The 19,578-nt window shown below is 37.3% G+C and overlaps 1 protein-coding gene across 2 annotated transcripts in view; it reads left to right on the top strand.

Annotated features, from left to right (window-relative positions):
- The window catches only part of IARS (isoleucyl-tRNA synthetase), a 110,667-nt gene extending 91,810 nt beyond the window's left edge, over window positions 1-18,857 (top strand). For both annotated transcript variants that reach the window (XM_010584465.1, XM_010584464.1), the window contains 6 exons: window positions 823-999; window positions 4,741-4,852; window positions 5,921-6,046; window positions 12,457-12,600; window positions 13,596-13,748; window positions 18,235-18,857. In XM_010584465.1, the coding sequence (XP_010582767.1) occupies window positions 823-999; window positions 4,741-4,852; window positions 5,921-6,046; window positions 12,457-12,600; window positions 13,596-13,748; window positions 18,235-18,317 (795 nt within the window). In that variant the 3' untranslated portion in view covers window positions 18,318-18,857. The remainder of the gene's footprint in view (window positions 1-822; window positions 1,000-4,740; window positions 4,853-5,920; window positions 6,047-12,456; window positions 12,601-13,595; window positions 13,749-18,234) is intronic.
- Window positions 18,858-19,578: the final 721 nt, after the last annotated feature.

Genomic DNA, 19,578 nt, shown 5'->3' with positions numbered 1-19,578 from the left:
ACTTAAATGTATATCAAAATACTTAATCTTGCCTAATAATTAACATGATGCTAATGTGCATTTATTCTGTCATTCTTTCATTCCCACTCCTGTTATAAAAGTGTGCACGTAATAAAAATACAGATTCCAGATCCACAGTAACTATTACTGGCATTAGGGCAGTTCTTATTTTTAGCAGATTTTAGAAATAAAGTTTTCTTGGTGCTCCTGTTGTTTTCCTTGAAACCACTTTCTTATGAAGCAGAATTTTGCTTTAATTCAACTTTAATAAGCGTACCATTCAAATTAATTGTTCTTTTCCTGAAGTATATGTTAGTATGTGAGCTGTGACAGAAAACTCAAAAGTCTGGTCACCACCTTCCAAAATAATACTAAAATGGCTTGGAGACTGTTGGGTGTTAAGAAAATGTCACTGATTGAGCAACTGTTCAATAAAGAACCGAGGGCTTAATTTCAGGCTAACAGGATGTGTAACTGCTAGTAAAATTCTCGTGCATCAAGAAAAGCTTTTAATAAATTTCGTAGGCTTTCAGCTCACTAAGGGGGTGAACTGGTAAATGAATTTGGAAGTGAGACATTTTGAGTAAGGTACACTGTTTGGTCATTACCTTTTGAAGAAAAACTCACCACGTTTCAAGCCTCTTTCTTGCCCTTCTGACAAAAGAATTGTTTTATTCTAAATCTTTTGTGGAAACTTTTAACAAATATCTGGTAAATATCTAAGATATTTTTTTCTTTAACTTAACGAGTGTTCTTCTTTTAGTTTGTGTATGTGAAAGTCATTCTTGCTGTCACTAATAGCATATTTGGTGTATCCTACAGCGAAATCTGGTTCCTACAGATGAGATTACCATTTACTACAGATCACATCCAGAAGGTGACTACCTGGATACTGTTATTAAGGAACATAAGGATTTCATTTTTGCAACTGTAAAGGCTGCCCTGAAGCCTTACCCAGTGCCTACCTCAAAAGAAGTTCTCATCCAGGAAACAACCCAGGTAAGAAGGAAAAAGCATTGACTGCATAGTTCATTTTGTTATCTGCTTTTAATGGCACAAAGTGCTTCAATTACAGAAAAATTGTACGCCAATATTTATTTGTGGGATATAGTGGATGTTGTTTCATATTTATAAATTTGCATATTAGTCTTTCTGGTTTAAAAAAGAAAATAGTTGGGTTCTGTATGTGTAGTATTTTTGAAAATGAAGCCGCTTGGGTACCAAAATAAATATCTTAAGTAGTTGTTTGTGTAAGCTTAATACACACAGTTATTTGTACTTGGATTAGTGCATTGTTTAGACAGCAAAAATATTGTTGCTCTGATTTCTTTAAGTTAATAGACTTTCATATTAAAACTGTTCTCCTTCGAGGCTAAATTTTGCCTTTTGGCTTAAGACCAACTTCAGTTATTAATGTTTGAGGACGCTTATTTTTTCTCCCCCGTGTTGCTAAAGTTCAGTCTTTTGTAACAGCACAGTTTCGCAGATGGTTTATTCTTTCAGCAGCAGATTTGAACTATTTGCTTTGTTTTCTTTGATTGTTTCTTCTGACATGTTTTGAGAATATTTTTGCCATGGTTTTATTCAAACTTACTATATTCAAAAGGCATTCCTAGCAGCATTGTGGATGAAATATTCTTCAATCTAAATGTCATGCTAGACCAGAAAGACAAGAACTTAGGATATATCAAACTGAAACTTTGATTTACAGAATGGCTTGTGGGTCTGAGAATAGCAGAAAGGAAAGCGCATATTTTATCCATTGTAATAACAGTATGTGTAAAGGAAGTGTTTTATACTTACTAATTACATTTCTAAAGTTGTACAGATTTGAAACAAAGCTCTGTTTGGCCTTTTTCAAAACTATTAGTTTAATCTAGTGACAAACACAGGGGAAAACACTGCATAAAAGTGGAAAATATCGTGGTTGAGAAATTGGTGAAAATATTTTGCTATTTCTTCTAAGTCCTTGTTTGATTGGGATGCTGCTGATGGACAGTTTGATGTTAAGTCAACATCAAATCTGAAATAGAATGTAAAAGCAGCTGGAAAAAAACATGTAGTGCTGGGAAACACTTGTCTGAATGTGTGCCTCTGAAATTGCCTAGTACATGGGCTTTAATGTTGGTCACTGTGTCCTTCCATGAAAGCTTACATGCCTGTGCAAGTATAGTCCGTCATCCCGTCCCCCTCTATTATTTTTCTGTTTTCTAAACCTTAATTTAGCAGATTCTAGTGAAGAAAAACATTGTGGAAAGATGAAAGATGAGTCTATTGGATTAGTTTTACATAACGCTGTCTACGTAAAGATGAAATCTTGTCCTGACAGAAGGTGCTGGTTATTATGGATGTAATTGATAGCTGTTGTCTGGATGTCAGCAAAGACCAGACATGCGTTTGGTTTTGGAAATGATGAGCTAGCATGTAAACCAGAGATAGGACGTTTGTGGATCAGGCTATGCATTTGCGCAAATGTTACATATCAGACTGGGAAAACCTAAAAAATTTTAACTGGAATAACACTATACACAACAGACGGTTCTGTGTGACTATTGCAATTGATGACGAAGTTTATAGAAATGCAGTCATCTTGTAACAGTCATACAGCTGAGAGTGCCTACCTGTCAGCTTAAAATCTTGGATATGGAAATTTTTTCAAACAAAACCGTTAGCAGGGAGTTATTGCGAGTTCTGTGTACTGAAGCTATATAGATTATGTGTGGTAAATGGAGGCGAAGAAAAACTTTTTAAGTAAATGCAGAGTTGATTGTTATTATTTTACTTGAAGGAGCCTCAATCACTACAAAGTACCTCCCTATGGAGTCAATCTGTGGTCTTTGCCGCCTGGGTTGCCTTCTGCATATTTAGATGGTTACTGTGCTTACAGACTTGATGTGCCTCTGAATTGTTAGTCACGTACTTAGACTTTGAAACAGAGGTTGCAGAGAGAAACAAATGACTGAGATTTTAGCACAACTGTAAAGTCTTCCTTGGAAGTCTCGCTTCCTGGGACTGCAGAGATGGATTGCTTCGGGCAGATGTTTGACTCTCTGTTCTGCTGCAACTAGCTTGTCACCTTAAGAGCAGTGCATAAAAATACCTGAAATGAAAAAGCCCTTCTTGAGAAATCTTTTCAGTGTAGAAGTTTGGCCCTTTGCGGAGAGTGGAGGACAGCTGCAGCTGTGTGCAATGAATTTGTAGTTTGGTGCATCAGACATGGCTGTGGTTAGTAGTCTTTGTTGGTCATAACGGCATTGCATTTTGTACTAGCAGTTTCAGGCATAAAGACTATGAAGATGTGAATTCAGATTGAATTGTGCATCAACTGTCTTCTGTTGGTGGGGGCTGATAAGCAGCATTGACATGGAAAATGCTTTAGTGACCATTACACGCTTTCAGATATAAAAGCAGATGCAAATTAAAAGAACAAAGTGTGTAATTCCACACCTGAGTGCGTTAAGTTGTCAACTGCAACAGGATCATTGCATCAAATTTCTAGAAGTTATTAAAAGGAGTAACAGAAGTCTGCGTGATGTTGGATATATGTGAAGACTGGGGCCAAAATGCAATGCAGTCTGTCTTTTCTACAAGTATTTTGATTACCTTTGGGATCATTATTTCTGTGAAATTATCCTGGACCAATTTTTGATACCAGGCCTTAATTATGAACTCCTCTCCCAAAGACTTGCTCTGAGAGTCAACAAAAAAAATCAGCAATTGCTCAGAAAATACTGGGATGGAAAAGCAGCTACTTGAAGAATGTATTTTTAATTGCTGGTAGAGTGGATAAACACAAAATGAGATTAGCTGCTCCAGGTGTCTCTCCCTACTCTGTAATAGGAGCTCAGTAAAGAGTGGCACTTCCAAGTTTGTTCACTCTTTGGACTGTGACTCTTACCAAAGACTCTCTAAATGTACAAAAAAATTGGCTAAAATGGCCACATAGTACTAGTTGTTCATATTAAGTGATTTCTGGATGATGCTTGTTTAATCAAAAATTTTAATTAAGAGATCTTTTAAGGTGTGCTTCTCATGAAAATTGGTGTAGGTGCAGGAGTAATTCTAGCCTGTACTTAGCTCAGGAAAAGACCTGCGCTTAGAAAAACCGTAGTCTTAAAGCTGCGGTTTAAGGCCTCTACAAAATAAGTCTGTTTCTGTACTATTGCCGCAGATTCTCAAGTCTTTTCATCCTGTGTCTCATCTGCACATTAAGATACACGTTCCGTTTCTGGATGGAGTGTTTCAAGTTTTAATTGATTCACTAACAGGTAATGGGGTGGTGGTCACAAAGGCTGACTTGATATCAAGGCAACTGCTGCCCCTGGTTGTTCTCGGTAGCCGCTTGGAGACGGATGAAGGCTTCTCCAGAGAGTGACTGAGGGCAGGGTCCCGCCTTCAGATACCCTGAATTACCGCTGGAAGAGTGTTCCTCTCAAGTATATTCACTTTTGGATTATATTTTGGGAGGCTGTCATCACTGCTCATCACTTGTGCAAATTAGGCTGTTTATTACACTCTGTTTTTCTTATGTGTTAAATACTGCTATATCTTTAACATATATTAAAGGCAAATTCATATTTGAAGCACTCTGAAGGAAGACGTCGCAAGAGTTGCTTTTTTAATTGTAAGTCGCGTTTAAGATCATAAGACACAATCTTAATGTTATTTATTGAAGGAAAATACTTTGTGTTTCTTTAATAAAACCATATTCGAATAATCATCATAATCTTCTTTCTTCAGCTGAAGGGATCAGAGCTAGAAATTACACTCGTCCGAGGTGGTTTGTGTCAGTGCGTTGGTCCAGCCTGTGCCTACGTCAACCTCAAAGTTTGTGTTAATGGGGCAGAGCAAGGTAGGAGTGTACTGGGTTTGATTTGTCAGTGGTGGTGTTAAAAGATTGTTTGGAAAAGAGTGTGATGAATGTTGGAGCCACGAATTTGTTGGAAAGATGGTGCGAACTCCCTGCCAATAGTAGCTTTAAATAATTCTTGAAAATAAGTTTATTAAGAGCAAAACCACATGTTGTCTGTGATGTCTTCTGATGTGGACCTGAAGTAAATACTCAGGGGTGCATGTGAATTATTTATATTCTGCAGAAGGGTTTGCACATGAATATCTATACACTCTGTATTTGTGTGTGTATGTTCACCCGCTCTCCAAGTGTGTACCTTGAGAAATTTTAATTCTTGATGTAGTAAATCTGTACTGTACATGTACACCTACTGTACTGTACACCTACGTTGTAGTAAATCTGTACCGTACACCTACATTACACTACTGTAAATGTAGGTGATGCCTTTCTGTGGAGGAGATGCTCTTTTTGACAAACTTGGATATTAAGTATAGAGCTGAAAAGAATACTTAAAACCAGAGAATATAATGACTGTGTCTTGGATAATGAAAAGATGAGTGCAGTGATATTGTTAAAAGTATTACAAGGTTGAGTTATATATTAAAAGGAGAGAAAACTAAATGCACTCTCTGGAACTTTTTTTTCCAACGCGTTTACAGTTTATGTGTCAAAGTAGGTGTGTGCCTTGTTTAACATGATTACAAAGTTGCTTACTGAATAATAATGAATGTAACTATGTAAGCTGGTGAACATCTCAGAGGGCACGCAGTCTGTCAGTTTTTAATCACTACAATACTGGATTATAATTCAGTGACATAAAAATTTGACTGCTTGGTTAATAAAAACAAATATAACTTCCATACTCTAAATCTGAAGTACATTTGAGTCCATTTCCCTGTTTTCTTTCTTCTTTCCCTTTCTTACTAAAAATTTCTAGAAGACGCAGTGTTCCCAGTTTTAAGTTAGCTTAGAAACTCACTGGAAGTAATTAGAAGACGACATTAGAAGATCATTGAAACTTGGATGTTGCTTCCAAACTACATTTTAATGTCTTAATTTCGGTTTTAGATGGTGTGTTGCTGCTGGAAAATCCAAAAGGAGATAATACCTTAAACTTCACTGGACTTGTAGATGCTGTCTCCTGCATTTTTGGTCTTAAAAATTCAAAACTGACAATTTTTAATGGAAAAACAGGTAAATGGAGTATGACAAGGAAAACTGAAACTCTTTCTAGCAGCAGCTAGGAGTTACTTACTGTATAATTATTAACTGTATAATTTTTCTATATATATACAAAATTGACAAGAAAATGCATAAGGAAATATTCTATTTTATAGTACTTAGGTTATGAGACTGTGTCATATCAAAATGTTTCCAAAAGCTGCTGCTAAATGATGCTCATCTCTTCTGTTATTTCCATTGCAGTTCTCATCAGGACAAAATCTGATTTATTTCAGAATGTGTTTCCAGGGGGTCCAGGCTATGGTATATATTTGATGGCAAGCTGCCATCAGCTTCTGCATGCTTTTTTTTCCCCTAATGCCTCAGTAGGCAGGGTGAGAACTTAAATGGAATGCAAACTGTTATTTGTAGAGGAAAAAAAAATGTTGCTTTTTCACCCTAGAGAAACTTGAGAATCTCTGCATTTTTTTCTTTTTAGAAAAATCTATCGAGTATTTTTGCAGCTTGAACTTTGCCTCTGTTAAGGCATGAGAATGTAAAGTATCTTCTATAGATTATACAAAGACTTACAGGCTATATCATAGTTTGGCTCATTACAAAGATAATATAGCTGAAACAGAAGAAAAATGTTATGAAAGATGTTGCGATTAGTGACTGTGAGACTGTATCAGCAAACTGGCATTCTCTCCCCTGAGATGAAGATGCTGTTTTATTATTACATTACGTATACTATTTTAATACATCAGAAAAAGTTAAACTTAAAAATCAGCACACTGAGAACAAAATTACACTAATAACCAAATGCTTTAGTGAAGAAATACAGGAAGTAGAGTACTTAACAGTGGCCATGCCGTGATATGACTTTAGAGATGTTTCAACAGTAATAGTAAACTCTTTGTGTGTTCTTGGTGTTATTTACAGGCACATCTGGAAGTTCAAACTTTGTCTGTTTCCACACCATTCATATTAAGTCTAAAATGAGTGACAAAGTGTCATGGGGGGATTTAAAAATGAGAGAGAGGGGTTCGGATCGCTTAAAGAATCACCTCCAATTGTATTAGCAATAGGAAAACGATGTAATAGACATTTGTATAAAAGTGCGACCACAGAATTCGATGGCAAGGTTCACTCTATTACTTAGTACATGGATGAAATGCACACAGGAAAATTAAATCAGAATCAAACTAAACTTTTGTATATAGGGACCAAAAGCGTAACAGGGTAAAAGGGACTGTGGGAAAGGGTAAGGGAGACCCTCCTGTTGAGTCAGGAGGTTCAGAGAAGACCCCCTTGCTTTCTAAACTTCTGTTGGAGTCTAGGTGTGGCTGGATCGACTCCTAGTCCCAGACTTGGTCAATGGCTTATATCTAAAGGGGTTATGACTATAATAGCAGCCTAAAATTCATTCACAGTTGAATAAAAAAATCACGACAGTAATTTAAGTATAAATTTGAAAGTATTGTATCTTATAATCTACTTGCTATAACTTACTTATTATACACTATTCAGGTTAGTACACATGCGTGCATAAAGATACTAAGAGAAATACATATAAGAGATAGAGAGAAAAGAGGTATACCTGTTAGAAATACCCCTTGAGGTCAGTGAAAATATTCACGTCGAATGCTTTGGCATTTGTCTCCACGGGCAAAGGGTCGAGCCTCAAGGAGCAGAGAGACTCAGTGCAGGCCGTGTTGGCTTTTGGCGACAAACCTCCAATTTTCGCAAATAGGAAAGCTTGCAAGCTCCGAGAGGCGTCCTGCTCAGACAGAGATGCTGGTCGCAGCCCGCTGCAGTCCAGGAGAGCTCAAATGGCCTCCCTTAGCACCGCTCTTCATAGGTTCGGGAGATGATTGACTTTTGTCATCAACAAATTGCTAGAATCCCAGCTGCACTGGAAAATTCCGAGACTGTTTGAGAATAACTCAAAACCCAGACACAGGATGCTCCAGGATTGCCAAGGGAGGACTGTAATGTCTCAAGGTTGTTATGAGAAAGAACTGGGTGCCGGTTGTTATGAGAACTGGCTATCTCTACTCCCGTCCCCCCACCTTCACCGGGCAGCAGGAGTCCTCGAGACGCACAGCGTATCTCCCTGTCTTAGTTAGCTGCGTAAGAGGTCCTGGCGCAGCCGAGGGTCGTTTAACTGCCTGACTCGTTACACTTATGCTAAGGCCTAGTGAGCCTTCCCAAGTTCGTAAATCAGCCTGGAGAGGAGGAAAGAAATGTACCACTACACAAAGAAATTATAAAATACTGCAAAAATGGACAGCTACAGAAACTTTTGCTAGTGTGTTTCATAGAAATATTGCTGAAGCAACATCTAAGGGGGAGATAGTTTAATTGGCTGTTGTGAAAGGCTGTTTTGGGGTGCCCACAGGACTGCAAAGGATCACCGGTTTATGTCTACCTATGACATCAGTAGGGGAATAGTCTTACTTGTGTCTGTAATGTCACTGTTACCATCTCTGTCTTTAGTTTTCTTACTTGTCTTTTCCTGAAAGTATTTCTAGAAGAATGTTTTGGGGGTTTTCATATCTGATGTAATCCGTTATGTCACTGTGATAAAACCTCTTCCAAGTTGTGCTCAGCTGAACTGAATAGTTCCATCATACAAAATGATTATTCTTTCCTTTCAGTTATAGGTGATTTATAGGAAATTTTGGATCCCTCAGTATCTTCCTCAAGTTTCGGTTATGTTTTAAAGGAGGAAATAGTTTTCCTTGAAATCCTTTTCCAAATAGTAGTGATATACTTCATAGCAGTGCGGTATGTGCCTACAGAGGTGGGTATGTACTAGTACAATTCATTACCATCACAGATATAAAGACATGACCCGCAAAAGGCCAGGAAGAGTTGGGAAACTCATCTCATTAAGATTATAAGCAGTCTGACTCCTTCTTTGGTTTGTTTTCTGCCACTAACAGGACAAAAGGATGCAGCATAAATCTATTAATGCTGAATTCCTAAAGGAAGTGGTAAAGAAAATCTAAACCTTGCCTCTTCCTCAAAGGTTCTTTTCTGCTGTAGTAACAAAGACTTTGTTTCTTTCCTCTCCGTGTTGCTTTTGCTCTGTAGGTATCATTTTGGGACTTCCCATCTTGGCGTGCTGATTTTAAACTTTCACTCTTTGTTAAGTGGTCTGGGCAGAGCAGGTTTTTTTCCTGCCCACTTATTAACAACATGGAAATTCCCTTGGAAAGATTAGATTAACAAATGCACTTCTGTTACTGTTTGGCGGAGATCTCAAATAAGTATTGGTCAGCAGCAGATATGGCTCCCTGGGGAGTCGGGGTTGAAAGCATGTATAAAGAAAACAGCTCTTAAAGATGTTAGAGAATAGAACTGAAATTCTTGATGTTTGGTTTGGGTACAATCCCTTTGCTTTATCTGCCCAACCTTTGCATGGGTAATGTTAGGTGAGGCTTGATGGCCATTCCAGGGTCCCTTTAGGAAAGGGAAGGGATTGGTATCAGCCCCTCCAAGAGGAATTGCAAAGAAAGGTCGCACACTCCGGACAAATTGTTGCTGAATTGTTCCCATGGGTGTTAATAAAGTTATGACCCAGTAAAACCATATTTCTGGCTCCTTATTTTCCTTCCTGTGGTTTATAGGGCTGTCCCCTTTACTCGCAGTAATTTATTATCTTGCTTTCTAATTGTAATGAAGATGTACTTAGGGTTGCACAATGGCACAAAGTCAGGCAGTACTTGTATTAAGGCAGGCTACAATATGTCATGTCTCTGTTTTTCAGTGCAACATTGAAATAATGGGATAAACATTTCCTCCCCAACCGTGTATTGAAGTATTTTGAGTAACTGCACAAACACTGAGCAAGGCTCTGGGATTTGTACTGACCTTCAGAAACTGAGAATAGAATTTGTCTCTTTTTACATTAAAAAAAAAAAAAAAAAAAAATTAAAGGAAAGAGGCTGGGCTCAAGTCAGATGGTAAAAACAGTTGTCTGTGACTTTCTTTTTGCTCTGGACTGCTGAAAAGCTGAAAACTTTCTGAACTTCTTACTGGGAATGTTTTTTGATTTGCACTTGGCTTTCATGGAAGCAGCCCATATTGAAAAAGACCTATTAAAAAAAATTAAATTTGCTTATGGGAATAAATGAAGCTGTAAATCATGTAGGGATGTAGGGCTTAAAAAGTGGGGGGGGGTGGGGGTGGTGCGGCAAAAATCCTCCTACAAACTTCTTAGTCCATGTCTTATTTCATCTTTATGATTTTCAGATGGCTAATTTATGTTTTTAATTCTATTCTTAGCACTGTTTTCTGAACAAGAGTACAAAAAGAGGTGGTTTTTTTTTAATCTTTAATTTTTAAAAGGCCATGAGGCTGTAAGGCACCTTAGGAGAGCACTACCACTTCAATCTCAGCTGCAGGGAGAACTGACTTTAAAAGTGACTTTAATATTGATGAGCACTTGTAATATCTCCTTGTTTTCGAGTCTATTGTTATATATGAAAAAATGATCCACTTTTTCTTGCTCTTATTAGAGGGTTATATGAACTGACTCCATTGACAGCACTGTACATGAGCTCTTCCTTGTGAAAATGTCAGCGGTCCTGTAATGCAAAATGCTAGATTTGTTAAATACGCAAATCCACCATTCCTGTAGCTCATGCTCTGTTGCCCTGCATAGATCTGTACAGATCCTGGCAACTGGGTAATGTCAAACTCGAAGTTACTTGAGCCGTGTGTTTCTTGCTCTATAAAGCCCCCTGCTCACTAGTGCTGTCTCCTACCCAGGAACCGAATGTAAATGGCAGGCAGTGCTGCTTTAAGGTTACATGAGGAAAAACCTGCTGCTAGCTCCCTTTCCCTATGATGCAATCTTGTTAATTCCTCTCCACTTGTTAATTCAGTTATTTTCTTGCTTTCCTTGAAGTAAAACCAAACCAAAGACCCCTCTTGTGCTTGAGCATCATGTGCCTTGCACCTCAAACATACCAAAGAAGTGTTTGCTTAGCTAGCGGATGGCTACTATCATAAAATCTTCATTCTTGATAACTGAATTTTATAAGCAGCAATGAAATTTTGCCTTTTTCTTTAAAGATAGATACTTAGATAGATAGCTAGAAATTGATTTGTTTTTTTTAAAGCTTTTTAGAATCTTAGATGCAGTCTGAGGTCTTCATCCTTCCTTAGGGCAGTCTCATAAGCCTTCCACAGTGCCTCGCGCTTTGATGTTCTGTGGCAGTTGGCAAAATTTTGAGACCTTCCAGTCTGTGATTACTTTTCATCTTTTGGAGGTTTGTTTTGTTTTGGTTTTTTGTTTTTTGGGTTTTTTTTGGAGGGGGGGGGTTGTTAGTTGGTTTGGTTTGGGGTTTTTTTCATTTTTAAGTTGATAAACATCCCTGGAAAAAGGAGTGCCACTTCTGCTGCTTTTGAAATTCATTCAGATGAACTGATGGAAAATAAGCTTTATAAAGCTCAGGCTCAGTGACATGCGACTAGGGCTGATACGCAATGAAAACCTGCTGGAAAGAGCTGACAGATGTGCCTGTTCTGTAGGCAACACACACTTCTTGCAAGAAATTAAATGTCTTAATTCTTACTGGATTTGGCCTTTGGAGTTCTTTTGTAGCTGCAAAAGCTTTGTAACAGAAAGTGATGTTATTTCTCTGTATCTTTAATGTTGTGGCTATCAGCAGCTTTTTATTTAACCTCTGACAGAAAGGCTCATGTAGGTAGTGCAGAATGCAGCCGTACGTATTTCATTAGTATTACAGAAACCTCATCAGCTTCTCATCTGAGTGCTTTCAGGGTGCTGGTATTACTTCTAAACCCCTTTGAGACATGGGTCCTATTTTGGGTCTGATCGTCCACCATTTTCTCAATATGCATGGCTGGAGTCATTTGCTGAATCATCAGCTATTGTTGACATTAAACACAAATATTAATGCAGGGGGCATTATTCATGAGCTAACCAGCCACTGATTTTGCATTTATTGTCATCTGGAGTTGAATGAGGGGAGTGTCCTGATGTTGCATACTGACACATATCCAGTGCCGTTTCAGCTAGGAAAGTCAGGGTATAGGCAAAGATCATAGGTCTTAATTTAATGAGATAGAAATGGTTGGCTTAAGTGAGTAATTTCTTGCTTGTTTGAAGTTATTGAACTATTTTTATTGCATAAGTAATCATGTTGTATATTTATATGCATAAGAAATGTTACATAGGAGCTAATTTCCACAGCAGATGAAGTATTCTGTGTTGTTAAGAAAACAAAATATTTCTGCACAAACTCCATTTTTTCAAAATGGAGAAATGCTCTTTCTCGAGGAAGGATTGCAGAGAGGGAAGCGCTTCCACAGTGGAATCAGTAGTTAGACTCATTGTCAGCTAAACGAGTGAGAACTGGACCTCAGCTTCCCTGTAATGGCCTGACTGGTCTCATTTTCTTTTTCAGAACTGATAAACAAAACTGACTTACTGAGTCTCAGTGGAAAGACACTACATGTCACAACAGGGTCAGCACCTGCTCTGATCAACTCCCCTGATGCTCTGCTCTGCCAGTATATCAACTTGCAGTTAATGAATGCAAAACCACAAGGTATGTAGGATACTGATCTCTCCTCATTTACAGGCCAAGCTTTTTGAGATACAAGTTTTGGACACCGTTGCTTACTGATGAAGATAAATACCTATGTTTTCACTGGCAGATGGTGATTTTGTTCATTTTTTTTCCTAGTATTTGCTTTCTAATAAACACAATGTTTATATTTAGCTTTTCTCTGTCTTTTCGTAAAAGAAAAAGGAGAGCCAGTTTGAGATAAGTGACAGCATTTAAATGGAGCCCTTCAGCATTGTTTTCCTATTTCTAATCATCAGCTCACCTGTGCAGCTTATTTTAAAAGGCTGAGTCTAAAACTGACCAAAAAGGAAGGAGGGGCCAGCTCTTTACCAAGACGTTGTAAACAGTCTGTGAAACATTTCTTAGAGCTATTTAGAAGCCACATGAATTGTATTATTAATCTGATCTGGAGTACAGATGTGTGTATGTAATTCTGTTTCACAGCTGCTAATCTTGTAATTTCTACTCTGAACCGTCATGTTGGAACAGCTATTAGTTGGAACAGTTATGTCACGTTGTTAGTAATTTGCTCTTAATCTCTGCCCTGGTATGAGTCCTTTCTGGACTGTCCATGTGGAATCTTATTGACACTACTTGAACCAAAAATGTGTTTTTTAACTGGGGATTTGATGAACAGAAGGTGCTTTGTGAGCTTCTGTAGTTTAGAGTGGTTTGTGTGTCCTGTTGAAATATTTCACGTTTCCCAGTCTCTAGGTTATCCTGCTGACCCATGTAAAGAATTCTGCAAAGTTTTCTTTTGTTTGTCAAGCTGTTAATAATCACTTATACTTCTGATTCTGTAATTCATGAACTTATTTACTGAATATCTGTTATTAGGTCAATGTTGGTAATTACTCAGCACTATGAAGAAATAGAGATGAAATGGAAAAAGAAATCCTAAATTTCAATTTACCAAGACAAATGAAATAGTATCATTCCTCACCAATAGTGATTCAACTGTTTATCTTGTTCAGAATGTCAGAAAGGAACAGTGGGAACTCTTCTAATGGAAAACCCTGTTGGTCAGAATGGATTAACGTACCAAGGTCTTCTACATGAAACGGCAAAAGTTTTTGGGCTCAGAAGCCGGAGGCTAAAATTGTTCCTGGATGAAGCGCAAACTCAGGGTAAGCACAGACTTTTGGTTTGCTTGTCCAAGGATACTTGGAAGTTTCTGTTGAGGAGCACCTAATGTGACCTGAGCTCTAGTTTAATTACTAAACACACACTATTTACACATTGTTTTCTAATTTTGCCCAGTAATTCAAAAGTTAGTCAGTAAAATCCTTTAAGCACACATATACATTTAGAAATTCAAAGCTCTAATGCATTCCTTTCATGAAATGGCCAAGACAAATTCTGTAAAAGTTTCTTCCTTTTGAATTAGAAAGGTCAGTCAGCAATGTAAATGGTAGTTACATATTGCTGTGATTAAGCAGAGTGAATCTCTTCCTTAGAAGTGAGTGAGTCTGAAGTGTGAGTATTTAAGAACCTGTTCAAATTGTTCCTGTAACATTCATATTGTTGCAGATGATATTTTTTTTCCTTCCATCCTTCCTTTTGGAGAATGGGAGTGGGTGGAAAAGAGTATCGAATCTATTTTAGAGTTGTGTGAGTAGGTCAGACTTGGTAGGGTACGGCAGCTGCAATTCATTCAGAATACCTGGGAAGTAGGAAGCTTTATCACATAGTCACATATCTGAAATGTTAAAAGAATCTTCCAAAACCACAGACAGATGGTGAGGCTTAGAAACAAAAATCTCTGATTCATGACAAAGATAAGACTAAAGACGTAGCCTCCTGTAGTGCTAAAAAGTCAGACCTGAGAAAGATTTGGGACTTCATTTGAGAGGAAGAATGGACTGAAAACTACATGGTAAAAAAACCAACAGGTATTTCTGTGTATTCAGGAAAATTCAGCTCTTCAAATGAAATGATACAAAGGACTCTCTCCCCAGTTTATCATAGTGGCATGGTTTACAAGCTCTTTGGGAGGGGTACATGATACTTTACCTTGACTTATCACGTGTTAGGTTACCTGTCCAGAAGTTAGACATCTTGTTTAAACTAGTTATCTAATCCTAGGATGGGGTGAATTTCCTTAGGAGGTGCTTGTCAGCTGATGAGGGAAGGAAGAGTGTAGCTCTCTAGTGTAGCTGGCTAAAACTGGGGTCACTTAGCCGCCCCCCTGGGCTGAAGGGATTCAGGTAGGATAGATTAGAATCAGGGCAAGGAAGGTGTGGGGATTTTGTTGTGGATTTTTGGTTGGTTTTTTTATTTCATGTGACCTGAACTCTGTTTATTCGAAAGCCGTTTTTGTAAGTAAAATGGATCTCAAATGTTGATGAGACTTTCTAGTGATAGTTTGAGCTAATGCTAAAAATAATGTGCTGAATGGTGTTAACAAACAGAGAGAACTGGAGACTGTAGTGTTTAGAAACAGCACAAGGTGTAAGAACCAAGTATATCAACCACACTTAATTTACATAAATAAAAAATGTATTCATGTGTGAAACCTTGCTGACTAGGAATTTAGCCATTCTGGAGCAATTGATGTTATACATATTTCTTTTTTGGTTTCTGTCATTCTTACAGGGCAAAAGGGGTTCACAGCAGCATATGGTTTAGTTAAGATACTAAAATAACTATTGTAGAAAACTTTTGAGCTTTGAAAGAGGGAAGTGACTGACAAAACAGGAAAATATATAGCCCTTTACCTATATGAAATCAGTTGAATCACTGTAACATATTTGTGGTATGAATTCTCCAGAACTGTTTAAACTTCAAATGAAGTGTATAAAGTGACAAATCAGATGATGTGAAAGATAAGATTTGATAACTCTTCAAAGGCTAAAATAACTGATCTGGTCTTTCTTAGAGTCAGAACGTAGAGAACTTGGTCCTGGAGGTTTATTTGTGTAGCAAACACATGCTTATGCTATATAGCTATGCATCTGCTATCTCAGAATTAATTCTCACGATGCAGCTCTCTTTATAACATTTTTTTAATTGTACAAACACTTAAAAGGTTGTACCTTATCTTCAGATCTCTTTATATGATAAATAAGTGCTGCATATAAAACAAATAGTTTGATGCCTGTGGAAAAATATTAGGTCAATTAATGTTAATGTGTATTGTTGCAACTTTGTAATCCTCTATTCATCTTTTTATCTATATATTTCAAGGTCCTACCTTCAAAACAAAAAAAGTTCAGTCTCTTCAGTAGCTTTTTTCATAGTTTATTCTAAAAATAAAAAATTATTTGCTGTTAACCATTTGAACCATTTGCTGAAAGTAACCCATGAATTGGAAGGTTGATGCCTGTTTTATAAAAAGAAAAAAAAAATCACTTAGTGGGAAATGAGTTATCAGTTTTGCAAACATTATTTTTATAGATGTTGTCAGGTACAGGCAGTTGGGCGTCTGCTGTCTATTGCACAAAAGCTTGCCAACTTTTCATTAAAAAATGTGGTTTTCACCCCCCCTTTGTAGTACTGGAAAAACATTCTATAAATAGATGTCAAAGTGGTGACCGTTGCTTATTCATGAGATTTAAACACGAGTTACAGGTAGCCGATTGAAAGACACATTTGGGATGAAGGCAATACTTGTTAACGTGATAACTTCAAAGCCTTCCTTTGGAGGAACTGGCACAGAAAGGAGGATGTCCTTACATCTTATTGATAAATCAAGTTTCCAATTTCTAAAAGTAATTATTGTGTTAAACACTGCTGAAAATAGTACCTTCATGTAGTTCCTCATTTTTCAGGATTTTAAAAATAAATAATTAAAAAGACTTTGAGACCAAGTTCGTAGTTTGTTTGGCTGCTTCTGCAGACCAAAATAACTTTTTTATGTACTGATGTAACATTTTCATGGGGAGGGAAGGAAGGTTAATGAGGGAATAAAGCCCTAATTGCTGAATTGGATTATTCCTCCACACTTTTAGCTCTGTAGATGGGTATTCAGCTGCTTAAAGCAGAAGCACTACACTGGAAGAGAACTCCTTAAAAACAGTACCATCATGATCCGTAAGGGCTTTTTAATTCTTTAATTAATAGATGGCTTTTAAACTTCAATGCAGACTATATCTGCTCAGTCTAAAAATGAAATATTTTTCAAAGAAAGATAGGGGCCTTAACGTTAGAAGGAGCGTGCATACTGTTACATGGAAACAAAACTCCTTGCTGCCATTTCTAGAATCAGTTTTCACTTGGACATCATGTTACTGAAAACTAAGCGGCTTTTACATTATCTCCATGGATGCACTTCGCAGACTTGCCTCCCCCCACCGCACACACGCTGCCTTGGTCTCTCTCAGCTGGAGGTGAGCCCAAGTTGGAGCAGTGTGAATATCAGACGTCAGTTCTGTGATACACTGCAGTACACTACAAAATGGTTTCTACTGAAAAAAACACCCAGGCATTCTAAATGTTATTAATCTGTCATTTGTGCTAACGCTAGTGCCAAAATTTAAAATTATCTTTTACTTGCTTGTGTTGTGTATAGGGATTCTAGTGTGCAGCATAAACACTGTAACCCCCAATATTCTTTTGCTTTGGTTTCAGTGGATGTATTTGTGGTTACCACTTTGAAGTTTCTTACCACTTTGAAGTTTCTTAGTAAAGAGACCTCTGGTATCTTTGTTATTCAGATTACTTTTGTTCCAGAGCTCTACCTCCCAGTATTCAAAACAATCTGCTCTGTTAATGGGGTAGTTTGCTACAGCTGATGGCTGCTGGGAAGCCTTGAGCTAAGAAGCACCTAACTTCTTGGGAAAAATGTTCTGTAAGGTGGCAAGAATAGTGAAAGAGATTTCCAGTTCCTACCAACTTGCAGCCACAAAGTAAAATTATTTTGTGTTTGTGTTTCATAAATAATTATAAACCCAAATCAACCTGTTGGAAGTATGCTGTATCCTTAGAAGACATTTCTGGGGAGACTTTATCCTATTACTGTTCCAAACAGTGTGTGTACAGCTATGAAAAGACTTAAGGAATTGATCTGGTGTGGTATGAAATTCTTCATGCATACTTGACAAGATTGCAACATTAGTTTTTTCAGCAGATACTACTACAATCCTTGCTTCACATATAAAGCTCAAGTTAATGTATGCATGTTCTTATTTTTGCACTCCTTCGCATGTACATTGTTTTATATTCTGTCAGAGATGGGATACTAGAGGAGATGGATCTCTGTACGGCCATTCTTACATAATGTTTATAAGGGATTCTGATTTTCAGTGCATTGTGGTGTATTGTTAATATTGACTTCATATCATTGCGTTATGAAATAGTTTTCTGGACTAGAGATAATTCTGTTTGGATGTGAAGTGGGGAGCAGTGGGCTGACATAGGCTTTCAAAAAAATCTACTTTGTAGCCTAGAACAGTACCTTCAGCTCTTGGAGTGGCAATCCTGATGAGTGGTGACCCTTCCTTTAATGCACCATGCTTTAACAGGAGGGAATTTTGAGCTGAGCAGTTTCTGTCCTAGTCCCATTTTGATTGAACCAGCAGAACTGTCTGAATAAATGAAAAGAAAAGTTCATAGTTTTACCTGTAAGCAAGAGCACTAACTGTGTTCTGTCTCTCTCTTGTTTTCTTGGTTCAGAGATCACAAAGGACATCTCCATGAAGAACTTGAACATGAAGACTGTGTATGTTTGTGTTATACCCACCACAGCTGAATGTTGAGAATTCCATTTTTATGAATAAAACCATGTAGACTTTTTTCCACAAAAAGTGAAGTCAAATTAAATTAGTATGCTTTTAGATTAACATCCAAGTTGTGTATGGTACTTTTAACATCTCAAATTGCACACAGGATGTTTTCTACCAGTGCATGTCTAATATGCTGCTCTTTGGTTTCGAATACAATGTATTTTCATTATGTTATCTTATGATACTGTAAAAGCTGTTCAGAAAAATTTCAGAACTCCTTAACCTTAGATATCTATGCAGTAATTTGCCTGAAAGAAATGGGACTAGTACCTCAGTGATGCTGTTCTCTGCCTGCCCTTTATGCAGAGGGCATCTTTGATTTTTCTAAACCATGGGTTACCTACAAGGCTCTATGATATATATATACCATGTTACAATAGCTTTGAAACTTATTTAAGGGTTACCTGGATTTGTTCATTCATACTAGCTGGATTTTCATGAAGTATGTGGCTGTTGAGTTAAAATGCTCCCTAATTTCAACACTTGGAACAATAAATTTGCTTCATCTCCAAACTCTTGTTTCCCTGAGTTCAGAGTACTTTGCTTCCTTACATTTTCTAAAGAAGATAACACTTAGCACACTGTGTAGATCAGGAAAACCTAGAGAAACTTAAAACCTGAAAACGTCCACAATGAATGCCAGTGAGTGTTTGGATTGTGATACTGACAGGTTTTGGGGATTTTGTTTGGTTAGGGTTTTTGGGGAGGGTTGTTGGCTTTGATTTCAGATTTAAAAGCAGTTTTAGATTGAAATTAGTGTTGGGTTTTTAGTTTTCATAATAATTGATGTAACTTGCCAAATGTTTTAATGGTAACTTTTGTATCTGTAGGTAAGTGAAATAACAGGCAACCTTTTTTCAGTTTGAGGATGTTTTTTGACTAGTTATCTTAAACTAGAAACTTAAGCACACTTAAGTTTCACTGTATTTCAGTAGTGTTGTTAATCAGCCTTGAGACTTGGTATTGTACAGCATACTGAACTTCAGAAGGTATACGTGCATGCAGCTGCCTTCACTGCTGTGCCTTTATTATTAGCTTCCTGAGAACAAGATTACATACACTGTGAACAAGAGTATTAATGGAGAATAATATTTTGTAAGAATAACAAAGTCTTGCTTAGCATGTTTTTCCATTGCTCTGTTTTTCATCTTTACACTATGAATATAAACCAAAGCTTTTCTGTGATAACACTGTGTTAGTGGGAATAACTATAACTATAACTGTGTTTCTGTGT

This window comes from Haliaeetus leucocephalus, unplaced genomic scaffold (genome assembly GCF_000737465.1).
Source record: "Haliaeetus leucocephalus isolate CR32 unplaced genomic scaffold, Haliaeetus_leucocephalus-4.0 Scaffold984, whole genome shotgun sequence".
In the NCBI taxonomy this organism is placed as follows: Eukaryota; Metazoa; Chordata; class Aves; order Accipitriformes; family Accipitridae; genus Haliaeetus; species Haliaeetus leucocephalus.
The sequence above is the reverse complement of the archived record's forward strand: the minus strand, read 5'-3'. Positions and strand labels throughout refer to the sequence as shown.